Source organism: Manduca sexta, chromosome 13 (assembly GCF_014839805.1).
Source record: "Manduca sexta isolate Smith_Timp_Sample1 chromosome 13, JHU_Msex_v1.0, whole genome shotgun sequence".
NCBI lineage: Eukaryota > Metazoa > Arthropoda > Insecta > Lepidoptera > Sphingidae > Manduca > Manduca sexta.
Window position 1 is genome coordinate 5,633,763 of NC_051127.1, and position 23,599 is coordinate 5,657,361.

The 23,599-nt window shown below is 32.1% G+C and overlaps 1 protein-coding gene across 2 annotated transcripts; it reads left to right on the forward strand.

Moving 5' to 3' along the window:
* The first annotated feature begins 213 nt into the window (after positions 1-213).
* Positions 214-22,815, forward strand: LOC115449343 (sodium/calcium exchanger 1). 2 transcript variants are annotated; one of them, XM_037438022.1, is made up of 8 exons: positions 214-299; positions 3,737-3,784; positions 16,475-16,623; positions 17,199-17,298; positions 17,954-18,052; positions 19,566-19,724; positions 21,193-21,364; positions 21,709-22,815. In XM_037438022.1, the coding sequence occupies exons 3-8, from the start codon at positions 16,489-16,491 to the stop codon at positions 21,911-21,913; spliced, it is 870 nt and encodes a 289-aa protein (XP_037293919.1). In that variant the 5' UTR covers positions 214-299; positions 3,737-3,784; positions 16,475-16,488; the 3' UTR covers positions 21,914-22,815. The 2 variants fall into 2 exon arrangements, with proteins under 2 accessions (XP_037293919.1, XP_037293920.1); XM_037438023.1 differs by lacking the exon at positions 3,737-3,784.
* Positions 22,816-23,599: the final 784 nt, after the last annotated feature.

Below are 23,599 nucleotides of genomic sequence, written 5' to 3' on the forward strand. Positions count from 1 at the left end.
AAACGATGTGTTAATATTTAATTGTAATAAATGCAAAAAAAAATATTATTTGGTCTATGTCAAAGTTTTTTCCAGAAACAAAGATTTTATTATAGTATTCAAATAGTTCATAAAATTTCCAGCAATAAAAAATGTAAACTGAAAAAATTGGCCTGTTTTAAAATTTTGTCCGGTTTTTTATGTTAATTAAAAACATTATTGTTGCAGGAAATTCATACCGCTACATATTATAGAAGAGGACAGCTATGAGAAGGATGTTTTATTCTACGTCAATATCGGGGAACCGGAGTTACTCGGAGGTAAGATTAAAATAATGAAATATATAAAAAAGAAAAAAGTTTGAATATGCATGCTATAAAATATTTAATATACCTTAGGTAGAGAAAAATAAAAAAGCATCCCATAGCTAGATTTGATTTTAGAACGAAGCATGTACGGCATGTTCTATATTTAAAAATTTTGATTTTTATTTAAATTCAAACTAAGAAGATTTCTTTCATATGAACTAAATCATAAATGAACTAGAAGTAGGTATGGCAGTAGTTCACATGCATGGATATTTCGGCCTTTAAAATTTCGTCATATTAAATTTTAAAGGCCGAAATATCCATGATTATTAATTATTTTTACGTTTTTCTTTCAACTGCGAGAACTAATCACTAACTAGACGTGAATTTAAATTCTTTACTTGTCAATACTTGTTTAGTTACCCAGATTAAAGGTGAAACAAAATGTATGAAAATGGACCTTAAGCTATAACCTTAATATTTATACCGAAAGAATTCCTAAAGGTTATCTGGGAGATATCGCTCTAAGCGATAAGACCGCCTACTGTTACACTAATTACATCTATCCGAATGTATTAGATAACTAAGTAATGTAAAAATATATTTTTCTTTATTCTAGAAGATATATTTGGCACTGGTCAAATTTATATTACAAGAAAATGTGCTTCTATACCAAAAAGAAATCAATTTCAAAAATAAATGTTTACTGGCATTGAAAATACATTACTGAAATGAGTGAAAAAGCGAACGTTCGGAAAGCTTAAAGCTTCCTCTCTGAAGCTTTTGCACGTCTTGTTGCTAATGGCAGTATAGATTAATACCGCATTGAAGACAGTATCTGTGAACGAATTGAGTTTGTTGCGAGTTATTAAATATCGGTATTTTATGTATTTTAATTTATATTTGCAGTTGTGTTCAAATAATCTTTATTAGTAAACGTAGATTTTTTATTTCATACTAAATAAAATACTTTGAAATGTAGGCAGTTGTTAACAAATACAAAGAGATAGTTTATTTAAATTGAAAAGGTGTTGCAAAGCGTATTATGGTTGCTTTAAAAAGTAATTTGAGTGTAGTAAGAACAATATCTTCTTTAATAAAAAAATAATTAAATATATCTTGTAAAGCTTTAAAAAGTAATTTGAATATAAAGATAACATTTTATTTAATAAAAAAATAAAAATAACAAGTTTTATAGACCTTGTATTATAATTGCTCTTTAAAAATAATTTAAATGAAGAACAAAACATTTTTTTTTTAATGAAACAAATATAACCGATTTTAAATTATCCAAATGCTGAAAGGTAACATAAAAACTTAACAATTAAAGGGTAATTTCATAAAATGTTACTTAAACGAATAAGTGGTTTATAATTATATAAAACGCTTGGAATTTAAATTTCGTGTAAAATTATTTTGTCAGAGGTTCTCAATTGTGAGGAAAATTTAATATTTTTTTTCTTTGCGGGCCTCGTTATTGTTATGAAATTTATATTTTCTATTCGAACAGTGAATTTGAATTTAACGTATATTTTATCTTGATGGTAGTTTCATTTTTGATAAAGAAAATAATGGAGCTTGATGACTGGTTTAATTCAAAAATAAAAATAAGTCCAATTGATTTACGCGCAAGGTACATATATTTATAATAATAAAACACGAAAACTTTATAAATCGTGTTTATTTTCGATGCCAAAATTGTGCCGCAAATAAATCATAAAATAAATTTTACAAAAATGTTGACAACCTTTGCAATGTATGAAAGAAATCTTGCTAGTTATAACCAGGCCTTGAGCTCCGATCCCGAAGGTCGCCCATTAAGCTACCAAGCGGAAGAAATGTTAAAACATTTTATAACAAAGTCAAAACGCTTCCTGTTTGACGAGCTTTCACGGGTTCATAATTGACTTTGCTTGAGGTAAACCTGAAGGTATGATTACGTTGATTTTTAAAGTGTACTTTATCGTATGTACTATAAAGTCCAATTTGTATCCGTTAATTAGATTTGTAGAGAAATTAATTAGTATTATGCGACTTATTTATTGTCGTATTACCTAGCGCAATGCAGTGAATATAAAATATGGGTAGTTATAATACTCCAATTACAACGTCGATAACTATTATTTTTGTTCACGGGGAAAAACGCGTTATCGCAGTCAATTGGAGGGTGAATGGAACATTTATGTTGGTTTCACCAGTCTTACAGTCCAATGTTGCTATTCGGGAGTATAGCATCATCCGAATGAACATTAGACCGAGTGTCTAACCCCTGTATACCACCGACATACCAACAATAATGAGATAACTTTCCTGCATTTTGAAGTATAACATTTTAATAAACGACCTCATTCATTCTTTTTTGGTCGATTGTGTATATGGATCAATCAAAATGGGGTTTCTTGACATATTTTGCTTGGTTAATTCTCAGCAACGGATCAAAGATTAAATTGGCTTGTTTGATTTTGAATTTTATCGAGCATTAAATTAAGTTTTACGTTGTTTCCTTATTTTGAACATTAAGAACATTTATGAAACAGCGTCCTGAAATATTAATATTTAACTATTAATAAATTATAATACACAACATTAATTTTAATTAGTAATCGTTCAATTTACATTTGGTAATATTAGAGCTATGATATTGGTTAACTATGTAATAATTTTATTATTTAACCAAATTTGATTAGACCTTAATCTCATGAAACGTAAAAAACAAATTGATGTATATTATCATAATTTGGTTTCATATCAAAAAAGCGTAAATCAGTAGGTAAATTAATTACTGTTTTGTCAGTATTATTACGTCAAATTATTCTATAGTTCACAAAACGAAACATCTATTAGTCACATTAATTATAATTTGTATTGGCAATCTTAAGGCTTTAATTCCCCTGCCGATTTCTTATTTAATTTGTTTTATTTCATTAGCACGGATAAATTATACTAATTTGTATAATAAACATACGAAACACTGTTATTATTGTATCAGGCTAATTATTTTGATTGGCAATTTCAATATTAATTTTTCTACCAATACGTTTATTCTTATATTATTTAATTAGCACGGATGCGTTACACCAATGAATACAATTTTGACACGACATACTTATTATTGTATTAGTTTAAATATTTTTATTGGCAATCATAAGACCTCTGTCAGTGAGTTAATTATATTTTATGTCATTAGTACGGAAAAGTTACACTGATTAACATAATATAGACACGAAACATGTATTATTGTATCAATTTAAATATGATTATTTGCAACCTTAGAGCTAAATTCCCCTGGCAATTGTCAAACCATATTTGACTAGCACGGATACGTTAGACTGATTAATATAAGCATTATATACAATGAAATGATATACCTTCAGGTATGCCACAGTACATTAGTTGTTATAATTACTAGGACCTAGTTACCATTTTCCTTTGCATGCGCTACTTGGCAGATGGGTTTGAGACGGACCAGCCGGATGCGTCCGCGTCTCTCTTTGAAGGTAAGTTGCCTGTAACAGTATAGGAGTAATAATAATGTAAAATAGTTTTATTCAAATTTAAAAAAAGAATTTTCACGAAATACTTTTTATTTAAAAAATAATTCATTCTTATTTTAAAAGTCAAAGTATGATTATATGGTTGTTTTTAATTCTAACTCTTTTGCTTGCTTTATTTAAAATTAATTTACATTATTAATAAAATTGGTATTTTGAATATTACCATTATTATTATGTTTTAGATCTGCCCAAGCTCGAAATCCATTTTGAAAATATTTAGAATAATGTAACCCCTTTTTTTCGACTTAACGAAAAGTTAAAATAGTTAACTTTTTATGATAGGAAAAATCATTTTTACTTTAAGCGATTACCTTATTTCCTTATCGGTATATTTTAAACGCCTTCAACTTTTAAACTACTTGATACTAACAACTTCAGTAATTACTTAGCAGATACTGCAATTGAAACGCGAGAGTTTAATTAACGGAGTAATAACGATAAGGGCCTCTTCATAATGTTTAAGTAAATTTTAAACGCTAATTACTTTGATAGGTTATGTAAGTACGCATTTAGTTACCTACTATTTATTTGAGGGCTTAGATAATTGACTTTTGATATTACTCGTCCTAATATAAAAAAGATCAATTTTTAAATTAAATTGTCCTACTGCAGGCAACGACTTCTATGCTTGATAGAAATTAAAATGTAGGTCCACTACTATCTCCAAGATCACTGCAAAGTGGTAATCCATAGTCTGCCTACCCCTATGAGATAGAGGCTTGATACTATGTATGTACGATCTCTGAATACGAGTTGGTAGTACATTTTTCTTCTTCGTGTTTTCCTTTATTCTAATTCGACCGAGTTGTGCCGAAATGACATTTGTGGATTGTTATTTGTTCCAGCTATATTTTTCTATGTATAAAAAAAGTCTGCATTGGTTCTAACACTTTTTTGTATTAGATAAAAATCTTGGTGAGTTTTGCTAACAGTAAAGTATCACATTTGGATTAATTACGTGTTAAATATAAACTTATTTCTGGATAATTTGGATAATTTGTGGGTTACTACATTTTGGCCTTACTGGGTCCAATAATAAAGGAGTGATCTTTTTATTGCATTCTTTTGGGAGTATTTCAGTTGCTAAGGCATGGTAAGACAGTAGGTACGATTCAAGCAAGGAAACGAAATTAAATTTTTGTGTCTCCGTAAAATATATGTTTCGAAATCTGAATCATCTAATAGTCCTTCAAATTAGTGAGATAAAACTAAATATATTTTCAACTAAAGATTGTACTTCATTGTTTTAAAGAACCTTTTGCTCTAACAGCTCACGCGTGTGACAGAGATAGCAATAAATTTTGTATTGCCTGATACTTCGTCTTCAAAGGTCAACAATTTATAAAATCTTCACATTGCACGAGAGTCCACGTAGAGATATATTTCGTGATTATCCTGAATTCTTTATGGGGACGTGAGGTCACAGCATTAAAGTCGCCACGTTGTTGAGTTGGAAAAATAAAGTCTGATTTTATGTTCAACTTCACTGATTTTATACTTTTTATTTATTTTCAACAGGTATTTTTAGATTTAAAGTCCATCGTCGTAAAATATTATTAGTAGTAATGAAAGATTAGAGATGTTTAAGATGAAAATAATATTTTGATTAGTATTGCAACGTAATAAAAATTAGGTTTTTTTTCCAATTTTTTTTTCTTTTTAATCTGTCCTAAGAAACTAGTTGCCAAGATGCAAAAGTTTTGTCTAATGTAAGTTAAACATTTTATATATCTTTTTTACAACGGATAATTTAAAAAAAATAATAATCAAATTCGGATTATAGAAATGACATCTTATTACATCAAAGATAATATAATTAATTTTAAAGTATATAGATAGATTTTAGTTACTTATTTTTCTTCAATATGTTAAGACATACCTATTTGATTAAGGCATTATCAGTCTTATTCTTTAATTCGCTAATGATAACACGTAAAATTCTGTCTGCAGTCTAAAAAATGAACAAAGCTAAAATTTGCTATCCAAAATGTTCGCTATGAATTATTTAAAGCAACATTATATTTTGCCACCAAAAGAAATTATTCCGCTCTGTTCCCTAATCTGCTTACATTTTGTTTGAGTTATGACTACCTTAGTTGATGTGTTAAGTCTGGGGTTCAAATTCTGAACTTTTAGTTAATAAGACTGCAAGAGCATTAAGTTTTGTAAAGTTTAGAAACCATTGATGATTTGTTTGATAATTATGATTTAAATTCGTTGCTAGTAATATTTTATAATTAGCATACCATGGGGCTTGGGCTTAAAGTACCTTTATGATATTAAAATATATATCAACTAAAAAAAAATTATAATAATAGGCATAAATATAGAACTTAATTTGCAAACAGCGCCATCTATTATTAATTTTGAATAGTTTTATAACGTTGAGTTTGGTCGACATTTTGCCTTGACAGTGACGTTTATTAAATCGGAGTGAGACTGGATTTAAGAGACGATCACTTCAGAGAGCATTCTCCTAGAAATTTTGCCTCAGCATAATCATATAAATCTATCTTTTCGAGTTGACAATACTGCCATTTTACTAAGATATTGATGTAGTGAAATTGGATTGTTTTATATCTTTGTTTTGTATTACTGTATATAACACCAAATAGTGCGAAAATAAATCCCAAAAGTGTTTAAATTGGTTAAAAAATCGTACAGCAATTCACTCTTCTAATTTGATTCGTCAAATAATATTTGAGTCTACATATTCGTTTCAAACGAAATATACTAACTAGAACTTTATATACCCAGTAGTTAAAATCTTATTCAAAGTATTTTTCGCTATAAATTAGAAACAGCTGTTTTGTCCATAATTTTCTTGTAAAGTGTGGGTAGTAATCGCTAGGAGGCGAACGGGAAGCGTTTCGACATGGTTTTTATTTTTCATAATTTTAAGGTAATAAAAAATGTCCATGCAGGTTTTACTGATCGAAATTTAAAAAATGCTTATTTATGTATAGACCTTTTTGTTCCATCATCCCAAATAAAGAACTAATTTAAAATTAAACATACATTCTTAATTTAAAAAAAAACGTACATTCTATATTCAAAAACAGAGCAAACATTTTGTACCAGTCGCTTCTTTCAGGACTGTCACAAAATTTATCAGTGTTGCCAACATTGCCTAAAGAGAGTACAATTTAAATGGAGATAACATTGAAGGCGCCCGGAACCGTCTCCTTAGAAGTGATATTAAGGATAATTTGATGGGTGCTATTTAGGCCGAGCTTTCCGTTACATTGTCGCACACTTCGTGCAAATTGTAAACATTATGCGAATGTCGCACGTTTTTGTTCGACTAACTTTTGAAATTGAACTTCAAATGATCTAAGAAAGTATATAATAGGGGTTTTTATTCCTTTATGCGAAAGTGTGAAGTAAGTTAGTGTAAATGTTTGTTCATAAAGTTGTTTTTTGGTTGTTACTTTTTTTCCCATTGTGATCTCTACGTATTTTTATAATGAATTCCGAACATGATTTTTTAGTTATAAATATAATACATTTTTTTAGTTATAAATATGTAAATTTGTGTTATTAATATTTTTTAACCAAAGTTTTTTTAAGTAAATAGTTTACGCCGAAGATTCTGATTGGTAAAGTTGAACAAATTTTTATCATTGATCTTGAGGTAATTTCAACACAACTTTACCGAAGAATATCTTCCATATTTGAATATTTCTCAACTTATATTTTCATATCCAAAACAAAAGATAAACATTAGGAACACCTGGCCATTGTTCTATGTTAAAAAAGGATGGCGATATTGATCTGTGTGTTGTGTGAAAGGGATAGAAATTGCTTACCAACATAATATTTTAGATAATAAAATTGGAATTATGTGCTATTTAGGCGAGTGTTCTTGAAAAATACGGAGTGCGTAAAAAATAATGGGAATTTATATCCTTTATGTTTTTGGGGTTATTTATTGATGTTTTTTTTTGAATTGGGAATACTAGTGAAGAAATATTGAAAATGTAAGCAGCCTTTTCAAATATATTTCAGTTTAGGTTAATCAAATGGTAGATATATAAGTATAGGAAATATTTGTATCAGTTCCGAAAATTATTTTATGGTCAAATTGTTAAAATTCTCGCATGCTACAAAATAGGTACTTTAATGATATAAAAACACGGATAGAAAATACAAGGGAAATGTTTGTTTATAAATTCTTAAAATTTTGTTTACCTAATAACATTTCAGTAGAAAATGTTTAGTATTTATGTGCAGTATTTTAGTCGATTAATTATAATATCCGACAGTTCTGAAAGACGTAGTAATAAAATTTGGGTCATTGTATCCAGCTTGTTCAATCTATTTTAGTCGATGATTACTCTATAATACCTAGCCAACTTTAGATTTAATGTTTATTAAACTACGAAATTGACATCCACTACATCTAAGGTAAAGGAACCTTTGAACGATCACCTAATTTTAAAATCTTTGTAAAATCGCCCTATAAAAAACATAAAATTGCAAAATATAATATATTTTTTAATAATAAGAAAACTAAAATTTTGGATTAAATTATAATATATCATTACATATTATAAAATTTAGTAATAATTAAAAATAGTAGTATATTTTTGCACAACACAAAAATACCAAAAACAACGATGGTGGGACTTGTCAGAAACAGGACTTTCTTTGCACATTATCTGATTGCGTGTTAAAAAAAAAACAGTCACAATACTATTTGGATGGTTGACCCATTTAGCATCTGAATGTTTGCCGGCAAACATGACAGCTACATGACATTACGCGTGTCACGGGAATATAACCTTATTATAAACTACATAATAAGGTTATTTTTCCGATGCTAAATAATATAAACTAACCAAAAATAAAAAAATATAGACATAAAAACATAAACATATTAAGTTATGCATGTGCATGTTTCAAAATTAGAATTTAGATGGGGCTCGGAACCCCAAACGCTTATCCTACTTCGGCGCTGATCACTATGAATGCGCGATATTTTCTAATTTGTACCTTTTGGACCTTAGTTAAATTTCTTCCTGAACCCTTACATTTCAGCGCTAGTGATTTAGCGAATGCGAAAGCGACATCGATATCGATGTTCGAATAAATTGAGATTTATCTTTAATAAATTAAATTCCATTTCATTTTATATTTAACCTACCATTTAATATATTATTTATTAAATAATTTGGAATTATTTGTTCTGAAAAAAAAAACGATAACAAATAATTGATCCAAATTTCTATAACTTTCCATTACCATACACAGCAATTTTTTTGTTTAAGCCATGCAAAATTTGTCTTGTTAAGATGCTTGTATTTGAAATTGTTAAGAACGATTCCACTCTTTTGCCGAACTGACCGAAATTCGCCACATCACTAAATATTACTAAGGGTTTAACGTTTTATTGGACTTTAAGAATTTTGCATAATTTGATCTGTCTTTCCAACTTGTTTCTTCCGTGACACGATTTCTGTATTGTATTTAATTTTTTTCTTTATATTTTCTTCTATTCTGCTTCCACGTGGACCGTTTTCTTATAAGTAAGAGTTTTTGTAATATATTTATAATGCTAGATTTTTTGCAGAAATAACCGGAAACTAACTAAATTTAATTATGACAAAATTCGATGTAAATTTTCAAAAATATCGTGCGCAATTATAAAGACTTTTATTTTTGACTGATTTAATAACATTTAAATTATATTGTTAATTTCTTGGTTATTTCTGCTAATTTATTTATTGATATAGCAAAACTAGATACTCAATAATCATTTTATAATTTGTGCAATTTTTTGTGTGACAGTAGTTAAGTATTTATTAAAAATGCATCCATAAATTATTTACTGATTTACTTAGTACATTGTACTTATTAGAATTTCCCTATGACACTTAGAGTAAAAACTGGTAACTTTTATTTTTTACTAAACGTTTTTTTAATTGCATTTTTTGCCTAAATTATTTATTTAGGGAATTGCTAATTGTGTCAACTTCCCTATAACACGTAAGCTGACATAGGCATATCCACTCACTTAAAATGGTTAACGCTAAATACTATGTTTTAATTATAGAACTGTCTTCCTCAACTCTTATAAAGATGACAGGGACAGCACGAAGTTTTAAATGTATTTAGCGCTAAATATGTTTAGTAAGTCGTTGTGCATGCCAGCCTTAGAGTCAAAACTTATAACGCAAATATATTATTTTTTTCTAATGAATTGAATAGAACACTAATAAGTTAAATATACTTTATTATTTATTTGCCATTACTATTAACTTAGGTTATATGTATAAATGATTTTAAATTATTTACTGTTTCATTCTAAATTTATATACAAGACATTTTTTGTATGTATTTATCTACATATTATTACGTACACATGGAATTTACTAGAAAACCACCGTAGTTCAGCATTTTTAGTATTACTTTCAGCTTGATATATTAATATTGAGTTACGTTGCTTTGCTAAATTTGCTATCCATGTAACGACTAATTTATATTGAAATGTATTTATATAATTCTATAAGACCGAATTAATGAAAACATATATGATAAATAATATTATTTTAGATGATTATATATGAAATTCGATGTATAATGTACGTATAGATAGGCATATGTTTTTAATTTCAGCATATAATTCTTCCATATTTATAAACACACACTCGCGTCTTTTAGTGTCCTATGTCTATGCCCAATGATGTGATAGGGGGTGAGGCTATCACCATATCGAGTACAAATTCCAGACTCCGGGCAGATACTGAGCAGATAAATTCAGTATATCACTTTGCCCAACCCGGAAATCGAACCCCGGAACTCAGAGCGCTGCTGTACCGTGCATGGAGTACAGCTACGCTCGAGGCAGTCTATACAAATATATTTTATATGATTTTAATTCCGTTATAATCAAATTTTTATTTAAATAGAAATCGATCTTGAATATCGAACAGAATATCGTATTCTAAAGCAAAATGGCCACTACACTACTCCGTAATAGATTTCGCATCTAGAATCCCGAAGCAAATTCAATTTTCATAAAGATTGAAAGGGAACATTTTCAAAATAAGGTTTATATCAATCATTTAATCTTTTGCCTCGTGGCGTAAGCAAATAAAGAATCGGATAGAGATTTGAGTGAATGTGCGTTCGATAATATATTTAAATAAGTCACCTACTCCAAAACCAGTTAATAGGAAATGTTAAATACTTTTTTTGGTTTCTAGTGGTTTCTTAAGGCAGTAATGATTTAATAAAATAATTTATTCTTGCATTACTTCGATGGCGTAGTTATGTTGCGCACGCGGTACGACTACCACGCTGAGGTGTTACACTTCTGCTTACCCTTGAAAAGTGAAAAAGGCGTGGTGCTATATGTAAGAAATAGCCTCAACAAAACCCAACACAAAAACACTACTGAAAAGTCACAGGAAAGCAAAATCGCAATTTCGTTTAATTGGACGACACACTTATTGCAGTTATAATTTTTTTTAAATTTTATTACTGAACTGAATTTGATAAAAAGTCACAAATCAAATTATAATCTCCTCTTTTTTTAAGTTGGTTAAAAATAATGCTTATTATATATGCGTGAATTCTGTTTTGGTACGAAAAATTGTTATTTTAACCAGTGGTTTCAGAAGCCATTAGATTAGAATTATTTTAGTTCTGTCGAATTTGTAGTTGCGTGGCACAAATTAGCTTTTCCCCCGATTTGTTTCGCGTGAAAGGTCTTAATAATACTTCAGAGGGTCAATTATAGTGCTGTGTTACTTATTAGAGTAGTGGCTATGCACACAAAAATATGGGTCACTTGGTACAGTGCTCGGCAACAATATTACACATAGACTAATAGAAAGTACAGTACTCGGTAGTGAATCAATCATCGCCTTAAACAGAGAAAATGTGCTAGCTAATGCACTGGACAGACAGAAAAGAAGTAAGACGCGGACGAGGCGCTGACCTATGTCTCTTCCGCGTCCTTTTTATACAAAATGTATAGAAACGTTGCGACGCAAATCATACAGAAAAGACTGGGCGCGGACACGACGTTTACTCGCCTGCGCCCTATTGCAAAACGTACAGAAAGGACGGGGCACCGTCGCGAGCGCCGACGTATGGGACTAAAAATTGTGCCCGATATGGCGATAGGCTCACCTATCATGTCATGTGACGGAATACACACGGTGAAAAATGGGGGCACTAAACGGCCCTTTACCCCTCCGTGGATAAAAGGCGTGGGTGTGTATGAGTGTGTATTTCCTAGTTTTCCTTCCCATAACTTACTCGAAATCGTCCGAATACCTTTCCCCCAACGTTTGAAATACTGCGGACTGCGCCACGTTACACCGCCGCTCGCTTTAATAAAAACTATAAAACTCATCATAAATCTGTCTTGTATACTGTCCGTTTTCGGATGGTTTTATGAAATATTGTTAGGAATTCTCGGTTATAACCAATATATGAATTTAAAATACTAGCTTGCTCGCAGGTCCGCCTACGTATAGCATAAGTCGTCATACTGTAACGTTCCGATATATTATGAGACGATAAAATATATACATCGTATATACAATACACGAATTAAATAACACACACACACAACATCACGCATTTATCCCCGAAGGGGTACGTCTATGAACATGGGCGAATATGTACAGCACCGTTTTTATTTCAACGGTTTACTCTTAAATGTTGAGAGATTTTGTATGACAATTAACACTGGCTTACTGCGGTCGAAATAACGTAATAGTACTATTAACAGTTCGGTTTGCGCGCGTGAAATAATAATTGCGGCTTACCGTATTTAACATAAAACGATTTTCTTTTGTGGCTTTTGAATTGGTCGGGTATTATGGCGGCTTTTGTTTTGCGATCGCATTAGGGTTAATGTAATGTATATATATTTTAAGTATGATTAAAAGGCTTAATAATCGTTGTATAATTTAATTATTGTTAACTTATTGGCAGTCTATAAGCGGTATTCGATAGATCTTGATTTGATTTCCAATACGAGCAAGAATGAGGTGTGTTGTAAGATTTCTTAAGAGCGGATTTCCTAAACACGATTGACTTTAAATGAATGCTTGTATCGGATAGTTCGAACTAATGTAATTCAATTCTGCAGGATAGGGTAGCATCACTACATTATTGTTTTTTTATCTGACATTATTTTGAATGTCTCGGTGCCGTAGTTGTGCTACATGCAGTACGGCAGCGCTCTGAGGTCCTGGGCTCGAATTCCGGGTTGGGCAAAGTATTTGGTTTTTTTTTCTCAATATCAGCCCAGAGTCTGGAATTTATACTCGATATGGCGATAGGCTCGCATATCACATCATGGGACGGAACACACTTGGCGAAAAATAGGAGTCCTAGTTAAGGGTTAATGTAATGTATATATATTTTAAGTATGATTAAAAGGCTTAATAATCGTTGTATAATTTAATTATTGTTAACTTATTGGCAGTCTATAAGCGGTATTCGATAGATCTTGATTTGATTTCCAATACGAGCAAGAATGAGGTGTGTTGTAAGATTTCCTAAGAGCGGATTTCCTAAACACGATTGACTTTAAATGAAAGCTTGTATCGGATAGTTCGAACTAATGTAATTCAATTCTGCAGGATAGGGTAGCATCACTACATTATTGTTTTTTTATCTGACATTATTTTGAATGTCTCGGTGCCGTAGTTGTGCTACATGCAGTACGGCAGCGCTCTGAGGTCCTGGGCTCGAATTCCGGGTTGGGCAAAGTATTTGGTTTTTTTTTCTCAATATCAGCCCAGAGTCTGGAATTTATACTCGATATGGCGATAGGCTCGCATATCACATCATGGGACGGAACACACTTGGCGAAAAATAGGAGTCCTAGTTAAGCGTCTGCATACCCTTTCGGGAAAAATGCGTGATGAGTGTGTATTATTTAGGTCTAAAATTCCCCCTTACAACTAATGCAATCTGCCTTAAATCTTAAAGGTTATGATAGCAATGGGTATATGACCTCTACATACTACGATATTGAAGTTTCGTGTTTGAAATTGCCAGCGGCTATTGTTAGACGCGCCCTTGAGGTAACTGCTTCGATTTATATTCCATTTACGGTGCATTAAAACCGCACCTTGTTAGGCTTTTAAAACTCAATGGTTAGAAGTTTTATAAAATGATTTCTATCGGCTACCACGTTCACATTAAACAATGTATGTTAACGTGCCTTTGCAAACTCGTCAACTAATAGTTATATTGTTTTATTATATGTACAGTAATGGTGGTTCTTCTTTTATTTTACTCAGTTCCATAGTGTTGTTGACGACAGACTGGCTGTTAGTAGTAAAACCATAGCCTTATCGTTTCTACAACCTATGCCTGATCATAAAATATCTAATTGTGATCTCAAAGAAATCAGTCAATTGTAATAGTTATTTAGTAAAAGACAGTTTACCAACTTATCATCTACCGCACTACCTAGACCGTTACCATAATTTTACCTTAAATAACAAGGTCAAACTTATAGGTCATGCCATAAGCGCTACTTTGTAACAAAAAGAGAAAACCAAACAATATTTTCTAGGCCTATTTTGCATTGAATGCTTTGCGGCCTATAGCTCCGCAAATGAGCCGACTGAATGCGGAATAAGCCGGCGCGGTTGTATAATGAACGTAAAAACACTGACGCGGCACGATCGCTTAAACTCCGATGAATTGAGTCGGCTAAAGTCGCCAGCAGGGTAATGTCGCCAGGAATAAGTCGGCTTTTGTGTATTGTTTGATTTTGTTGAAGCCAATAAGATGTGACGTTTTGGTATTTATTACGTAGCTTTATCTTTAGTAAATAAGTTCATATTTTTTTAAATATTTTTACATTTAGCAGGTCGTAACTCAAAAGACAAAGTGAGTCAGATTTTGTCACCCTTGCTCGGTTGGGCGAAGAAAATAAAGGAAACTTAAAACAACTAATATTAAAAACTGTTCATATTCGCGCATGCTATTGTGTGCAGTTTTTATTCCGGTCGCTTTGTACTTTGTCTTGTAAATGTTCACACCTCCCTTAGGATTTGCGATGCACTTTACGCAAGCAAATTAACAAAAGCTATGAATAATAAACGTATTGTAAAGTTAGACCGCGGCAATATTTAACTTTAAAACTTAAGGAATCTCCATTGAAGTTGAGTGTCGTTTTATCTATTTTTGCTGAGCAGTACAGAGCAACTATTTTAGTGTTTCACTGTAGTGTTTAAGCCAATCTAATTATTGGGTATTATTAGATTTCTTGTGGTATTTTAGGGTAATTAGGCACTTGCCTTATAGACTTGCGATATTGCACTTACAATATCGTGTAATAATAAGTACACTTGCAACGAATAGCATATTCGGCCATGCGCCGATACGAAGCAATTGTAAAATTTTAAAAAGAAATAAAATTGTTTAATGTTGTACCCATGATATATACTTTATATTCTAAGATTTAAAACGAAAAGCAATTTTCAAAAACATAGTTTTCGAAGCTAAGTGTTCTTTTACAACAGTCAATAAACATAAATCAAGGGTTAATAGAAGTCTATACCATTTGACTCTACCTAACATATACCATTTTATACCCTAAATTTAGTAACACAAAACGTAAGGCGCTTGACAATATTAGACTATTTTATTACACGAGTCAACGAATAAAAACTGAAGCCGTATAAATTCGTCAGATTTCCTTCACCAAAATGTTTTACATACGGTTTATTGGCAAAAGTACTTTATGGCCGCACTCAAGGTAGTCGTTACTTCGCTGTCGGGCCCTTTAATTGGTTACTTACACAACATCAGTTTATTGCAGTTTTATTCTGGCTATTTAATGACGTCGTTTAAATGCGACGTTAAATGGATTTAGAAAATCAAAACGAATATATACTATTTTCAAGTGTAGCTTAAGCTCTTTATATTTAACGTAGGTATATATCGGGAATAGTACGAAATGGCGTAAGTGATGAAAAAAGACCAATTGAGATTGATACTTACTATAATACACTTAAGATTTATTATACATTTTTTTCTTGCTTATGTGGTACTATTCCCAACTTATAATATCGCTGTGTAGATATGCGGTAGTACAACACACATAAAACTTTGAAATTAGGGAAAGAAAAGCGTTATTAATGGGGGGAAATAAGTCATGAAAGGGGAGAAGTCTAGCATCACCATCGCTCACGTCACTCATTTGCACTAGATTGACAAAATCTTTCGTATTGATGCTCGGGTTAATTGATTCAGAAGCCTATATTATATTCAAATAAACATTATTATTTTCGACATGTGTGAGGTCGACGTGGTGTTCAATATAAATTATATTTCACTCCGTTGAACGGAAGATCATTTATCTTAGGACATTATGTAATAGCCTGGAGATTTTATTTAAAATAATACCTATAGTACATCATTCTTTGAATATAATAAAAATCGATAGATATTGTTGTTATTGAGTAGTTCTAACTTCTAGAATCTTAACTTCATTAGGAAATATGAACTTTAATGTTGTTGCCATAGAATTTATATTCCAATAGGTATGTATAGCGCCTATAGATTTATTGCCTTTATAAAAAAAGTAGGAACATATATTCTAGCATTTTATTGCATCTCATCAAATATGTAAAAGTATATATTTTACAGATAACGACGCGCCAATGGCAACTGGCAATGAAGCCAACCATTTGGCAACATTGCCAGAAGAAGAAGCAGTAGTTGCCATGATGGGTCTGCCAAAATCTGGCGAGATCACCAGAGCACAGTTGAGAGTTAAGGAGAGCAAAGAATTTAAGGTACTTGTTTTTTAATGGTTGATTAAGTAGGCATTTATAATATGTAATTGTAATTTCGGTAAAAAAAAAAAATATAATCGACCATCCAATTATAGGACAATACCACCACCCATGAATTTGTTGATGATTGTTGATGATTAAATTTCAGATTGAGAAGACATTAAGTATTATAGTTTAAAAATACTATTTTTTACCCGACTATGGCGAAGCGAGGAAGGATAAGCATTTAATTTACTTTTCGCTGGTGGTAGGATATATTTTATTTCCGCCCGGATAGCCACCACCGCACATAAGGTGTTAATACCCGCCATAGTAGCTCACCTTAGTGTGTCGCGTTTCGGGATCAGCCTGTGTATAGCCGGTTCTAACAGGCCGGCATAATTGTGTCGACTGCCGAGGGGTAATCTCTCGTCAGTCAACATTCTATTGGAATTCACTCCACTTACCATCAGGTGCAGTAGGGTGCACATATAAAATCAATATGTTGACACCCTCTGCGATCTTCTCTCACATATAGTTCCAGTTCTACATCTCCTAAATCATATAGCTTTTTCAATATAAATCCTTGTTAACAGAATACAGTGGACAAATTAGTGCAGAGAGCGAATGCATCAATAATAATAGGAACGTCATCGTGGAAGGAACAGTTCTCGGAGGCTCTCACCGCCAGTTCAGGTATGGCGTTTTGTTTAATGGTATTGTTTCTTTAAATTTCCTAATATATTTTGTTAGAAAGCTTTGATTTAGTTTCTTGATTTGTAAATATGTCGACGTCAATGTAGAATAGAGGCGAAGGGCGAAATTTTCCGAAACGACTCGACACAACATAGGTACTTATATGCATAAATGCGGTCTGCAAATAGTTCTAATGTTAATAAGATTTCACATAAATTATGAAAGGGAAGCGTTATATGGACCCTTTGCTGCTGATGTAGAACCGATATTCGGTGTAATTTTCTATGATATTAATACAGATATAGTTCTTTTATGATTAATATTAACTAGAAGAAACAAAGAAAGAAAGAAAGGTTTTTATGTTTAGAACTAAAAAATACCAGGATTATATATTTATGTTAAAAAATTATTGTTACTGTGAAAGTATTTCAAAACACTAATGTGTAATTCAGTGTAAATACGTAATTTTGAAGTCACATTAAGAATTCTATAACTAAATTATCACGATAGGCCGTTGGTATATCTATGCTCGTTTTGATTAATACGAAAATGCATGCTATTTTTACCACTGGTGAGGCCCCAGGGATAGCATTTGCTACTTATTAATTAACCGATGTTTATATACAATAGGACTAATATATGTAAATTTTCTCAGGTTCAGACGACCCTGACGAACCTCCGTCGTGGTCAGACTACGTTCTTCATGTAGTCACGTTGTTTTGGAAGATAATTTTCGCGTTAATTCCACCTACAGGTAAGTTTTTTTATATACGATAAGATTGGAAAGAGATTAGATTGAATTGGAACTAAGAGTAACTACAGTGTAAACATTAATTATAGGTGACGTTGTGCTCTTAAAGTCGAATATATTATACCTGCTCTTTTTGATCTGGATATATAATCAATAACATACTTAGATTCCTTAAATAAAGGCTATTATTAGAATTGACCAGCTTTTGCTCGCGACTCCACACGCGTGACAAGTTTTTCCGGGATAAAAAAGACATTTTATATTTTCTCTGGATAATATGGAGCCTTTATTTAAAGTTAGGCTTATAGAAATATATTCTTGAAGACTCCATTCAATCCCATGCACTAGTTTTTGCGTGATGCGCGTACAAACATACACATAGACAGGCAAAAAATACTAAAACTGTTTTTTGGCTTCTGTTGTTTTTATAAAGATCTTCATATTAGTTTCTCTTCAATATTTATAACCTACAGACGTCGGCTTGTTATAATTTTATGGTATGTATATTTTGAAATGTTTATCATAATGCATACTTTGTTAAAGTCATATTACAGATATTTTAATATAGGTATTAAATTTAGATACTATTTACGGCTGAGTTAAACTCTGACGTGACTTACATAGAGAAAAATAAGTAAATAATATATCTAAAAATTTATAGTCGGAACGAGAACCGAACTTTACTCGTAACCTTTTACTTTTATTTATTGCCTAGCTGGCGAGCTTCTTGGAAAAGGAATTTCTACTTCTTTAGTATTAGTTCGGAGTAATCTTAGTTGTAACTTTAAAACGATATTTATTTCTTGTATTTGATCTCGATTCATTCGAAATAAGTGCAGTAACAACGAACTAGTTTGAAGAAACTAAGTAATTTAATGATTGAATGCTTGTCGAAAAGTAATAACTGCTGAACGGATTAAAAATAGATCGCGTTACTTTTATATTAATTTGAATATTTTTGTATGTTGATTATTAGATGTAATAAAAACATTGATATTAATTAAACCCTTTAAAAATAAACTATTTTGTTTGTTAGAATATTCAAATCAACACAAATGTTAATCAAACCCTCTCTTTGAATTAACCTTAATGAATACTTCAACTACGAACGGCTGATAGTCTTCGCTTTCTTGCATAATGTCGAATAATAATAAAAAATATGCCAATCTATTAATATCCGATAATTTTAAATTACTGGTGGTAGGTCTCTCATACGTGAGAGAACTGGATAAGTACCACCGCAATGTCTATTTCTGTCGCCGAGGAGCAGTGTGTAGTTACTGTTATATTCCGGTTTGAAGAACATTGTATCCAGTGTAACTACTGGACAAAATAAGACCTAACATCTCATGTCTTAAGATGGCGAGCGCAGTGGAATACTACAATACTTTGTAATTCAAAATTGGATGGTGTTCCTACTGTTTATGGGTCGTATCGCTTACCATCAGGCGAACGGCAAGCTGGTCTCGATAATAAAAAAAATAAGAAAATATGCTAATCTACGCCATAATTCCAGATATAGGCGGCGGTTACGTGTGTTTCGTGGTATCAATTATCTGCATCGGCGTGGTCACTGCCGTCATTGGTGACGTCGCCTCACACTTTGGCTGCACGCTCGGCATCAAGGATTCGGTTACCGCCATCGTATTTGTTGCCCTTGGCACCAGTATACCTGGTGAGTGTTTGAAATTGTTTTTTGGTTTGGCAATGACTGTCGTGTGTGTACACTGAGTGCAGAACATTCTAGAATTCCGAAAGAGCGGAGTCACTGCTGGATAAATGAGTAGGAATTAAGGAATGATGGGCAGGTTGTAGGTTGGTAGATCTCGCATAGTTATCAAAATATTTCCTATGTTAGTAACAAGACATTGCTACGACTGCGTGGGCGGGTAAGTCCTAACTTTAGTAGGTTCAACAGGCCGGCATAATAGGGGCCCGGACTCATTTTTGTTCTTTATTATTATCAAATATTTACGTTATATAAATTATAACACAGAAAGAATTATTTAAATCCGGTAAAAAATCAACAAATTATAAGTCTTTCAATTTCGGTAGAAGGGGTAAGTAACGAGAAACAGAAAAGAGGCGCAATACCCACGTGTGACGTCATCGGGCATTACGACGCGTGCGAAAGAAAGGAATGAAATGATATTCCCACTTCGCGCCCACTTCGGCACATAGTAATATTTGAAATATGAATTACTGGCTTATTTTTTAACCAATTTTAATGCAGTTTTCGCAGGAGGGTTTCTTTTTCGTATTATTAACCATACCATATAGAATAATGTACAAAATCAAACACAGGACGGTCCCCTATTGTGTCGACTGGGGATGGATAATCATCTCTCGTCAACCGACATTTTATGACCTCATTCCGCTTACATCAGTTTTGCTTGCAGTTTGCTGTATAAAAAAGGTCATGGATGTCTTTATTCGGAAGTAAAATTCCAACATACATTTGTACATCCGTACAGAAAATCAATACTTTTCAATATAGAAGATAAATTTTCTTTGATTATCTTGGACAGCGCCACTGTATATTCGAGTCGAGCTGACATTACGTCGACTGGTAATTACGATCGACGTGGAATTAAAACGTGACCAGGGTGTTACGCAGTCTCGAGTTAATGAGGTGCTATTGGACATGCTCTGTTAATGATTTTTAATTCTGTACCCTCATTTACTGCAATTGACCATTGAGACCTGGATAATGAGGTTATTAAGGGAATGTGAAAGGGTATTTTGTTATATAGAAGGTCTATTTTCGAGTGTCCGTTTTTATGGGTATACCTATGGTATAGTCTATGGTTAATACTTTCGGTCTATATCAACTATGAGTAACGTGAAAGTATTGTTGTGTCCCAGTTTGAAGTTATTGTAGCCAATTTAGATATCTAACTATAGCCTGACCAGGAAAGTAAAAAACCTCGCCATGTTGAGCTAAAATATGGAATTCAATTCTTGTAGTGCTAACGATAACTACAAACTTAAAAGCAAAAGTTGCAGTCCCTAAGCGGGTTTTATATTTTCCTAATCAGGTAATTCTTGGCATTAATATTTAATATCTCAGGATGACAATTGCATTAAAATGGCATGTAGTTGTAAAGATTTAGATATGATCAAGAAAATCCTTTTTTTCTTAGACACGTTCGCGAGTAAAGTGGCAGCGATCCAGGATAAGTATGCGGACGCGTCCGTTGGCAACGTCACGGGATCGAATGCTGTGAACGTGTTCCTCGGGATTGGTGTGGCGTGGACCGTCGCTGCTCTGGTACACTGGAGCAAGAACGAGACGTTTCACGTAGAACCGGGGAAGTGAGTAGTAATTGGACGATTATGATTCTTATGTTTACGCATAAGAAATTAATTAATAAATTAATAATTTTTGAGCGTGCGGTCAGCTACAGCATACAAGGAGATTATACATTAATTGGAAATAGTGCATCATTAATAATTATGGGTACAATACATAAGATAGATTTAGAAGTATATTACAATTTAACCACCAGTAACATCATAATTCAATACAAAGTGGTATTGGTAAAGAGCGACATACCTTATTATTGCAAATTTTATAACCTCAACTATTTTTAATAAAAAGAGATAACCAAGTTTAAGTTTTGTTTTCTCTTTTGCACATCTCAATTTTCTTTCCACAGTCTCGCATTCAGCGTCACGATGTTCTGCAGCGAGGCAGCCTTGGCGGTCCTTGTGTTGGTCCTCAGGAGGAGGAAGAGCATCGGAGGCGAGCTCGGAGGACCCCGCTGCATCAAAATAGTGACTTCCATCTTCTTCTTCTCTCTCTGGCTAGTTTACCTCACCATGTCCAGTTTAGAGGCTTATGACGTCATCACAGGATTTTAGAGATCTACTTTTTGCATACTGGTAAAGCTTTCTTCATTATCAATACTACCAAACAGATTTATCCAATTGAAATGTAAATACGATGTGCTGTGAATTTTTAGAAAGGGTTGGAGAATGAAGGTAAATATTTGAGATCCTTGGAACATCAAACCACGCCCTATCTTTAAAAGTTCAAGATTTATGATTTACATTTGCAGAATCACTAATAAAATTTACGCAAAACTGGCAAATTCTTTTGGTTACCTACATTCTACTACAGAAATACGAATATTTTTATTTATAAAAAGAATTCTTACAGAACATAATTATTAAAAATCTGTTTTCTTTACAATTATATAAGAATATTTATCTAGTAATCGTCCATTAACTCGCAAAATTATTTGTTACGAATAAAAACAAACCTTCCTTGGGCCATTTAAGCCTCAAAAACGATTGTTTGCCAAACAATCATGGCTTCCATTCGACGGAATGGTTTAATATCGTCCGTAAATATTTCCCCTATTCGTAAATGAAAAATTTATATATATGCTCAAATATGTACAGATATTAGCAAAAAAATTCTATGTATTCCACTTTTTCTTCTAGAATATTTCAATTTTACTAAAGCTGATAATAATCGTCAAATGTAGCCTTGGAGGCTGTGGTATGTATAATCGTAGATATAATTCTATGCGTCATTAATCGATATTCGATATATCGATAGTATCGATTTTAAATAAATTTGTGGAAGAATTTGTTTTATAAAAGATTAAAAATATTTATTTTCGACGCCAATCAACGCCTGCTTATTAATTTCCCTCGCTCAGTTTAATTAACGTTCCTAATTAATTATATAAGGTGATGAAAAATGATATTCTATATATATCGTCGGGTTTACGTGCTTGGTGTCAAAGATAATTGAATTTTTATTTTAATTACTTGTATTATGGCACAATTTTGATTGAGTTTTTGCCTTTAAGGCGATACCTCAAGGTCCATTTTCATACATTTTGTTTCACCTTTAATCTGGGTAACTAAACAGTAAGAATTTAAATTCACGTCTAGTTAGTGATTAGTTCTCGCAGTTGGAATTTTTACGTTTTTCTTTCAACTGCGAGAACTAATCACTAACTAGACGTGAATTTAAATTCTTTACTTGCCAATACTTGTTTAGTTACCCAGATTAAAGGTGAAACAAAATGTATGAAAATGGACCTTGAGGTATCGCCTTAACAGTAACACTATTACGAATTACTCACACGTAATAAGGTACTTTTCATCGTGATGTTTGTTGGAAATTAATATGTCCAAATGTTCTAATTTTTTTAACAATAGCTGTGAACTATTTTTAAGTACAATCATACACTTATAGAGTCCAGATCCAAAACATCCATTAGGAGTCTTATTCTCTATGCCATACGTTATTTTGACAGTACATAACAAGCACGTAACGCGCCGCGTCACGTTTAAGACGGCAGAAATTGGCATACAGAATACCATTTCACGCTAATTTCACGAAGATAACGTAACACGGCCGTGTTAGGAGTTTACGTTTTCATCGAGAATCAGGTCCATAAACATTTAGTGTTAATGACGTCATAGTTTGCACTTATAATGAGAAAATAATTGATGACGTTGCGTTTTACTTTCGACATAACCCGAAAATGAGCCTTGATAATGATTAGGTATTCCATTACAAGAATTTGG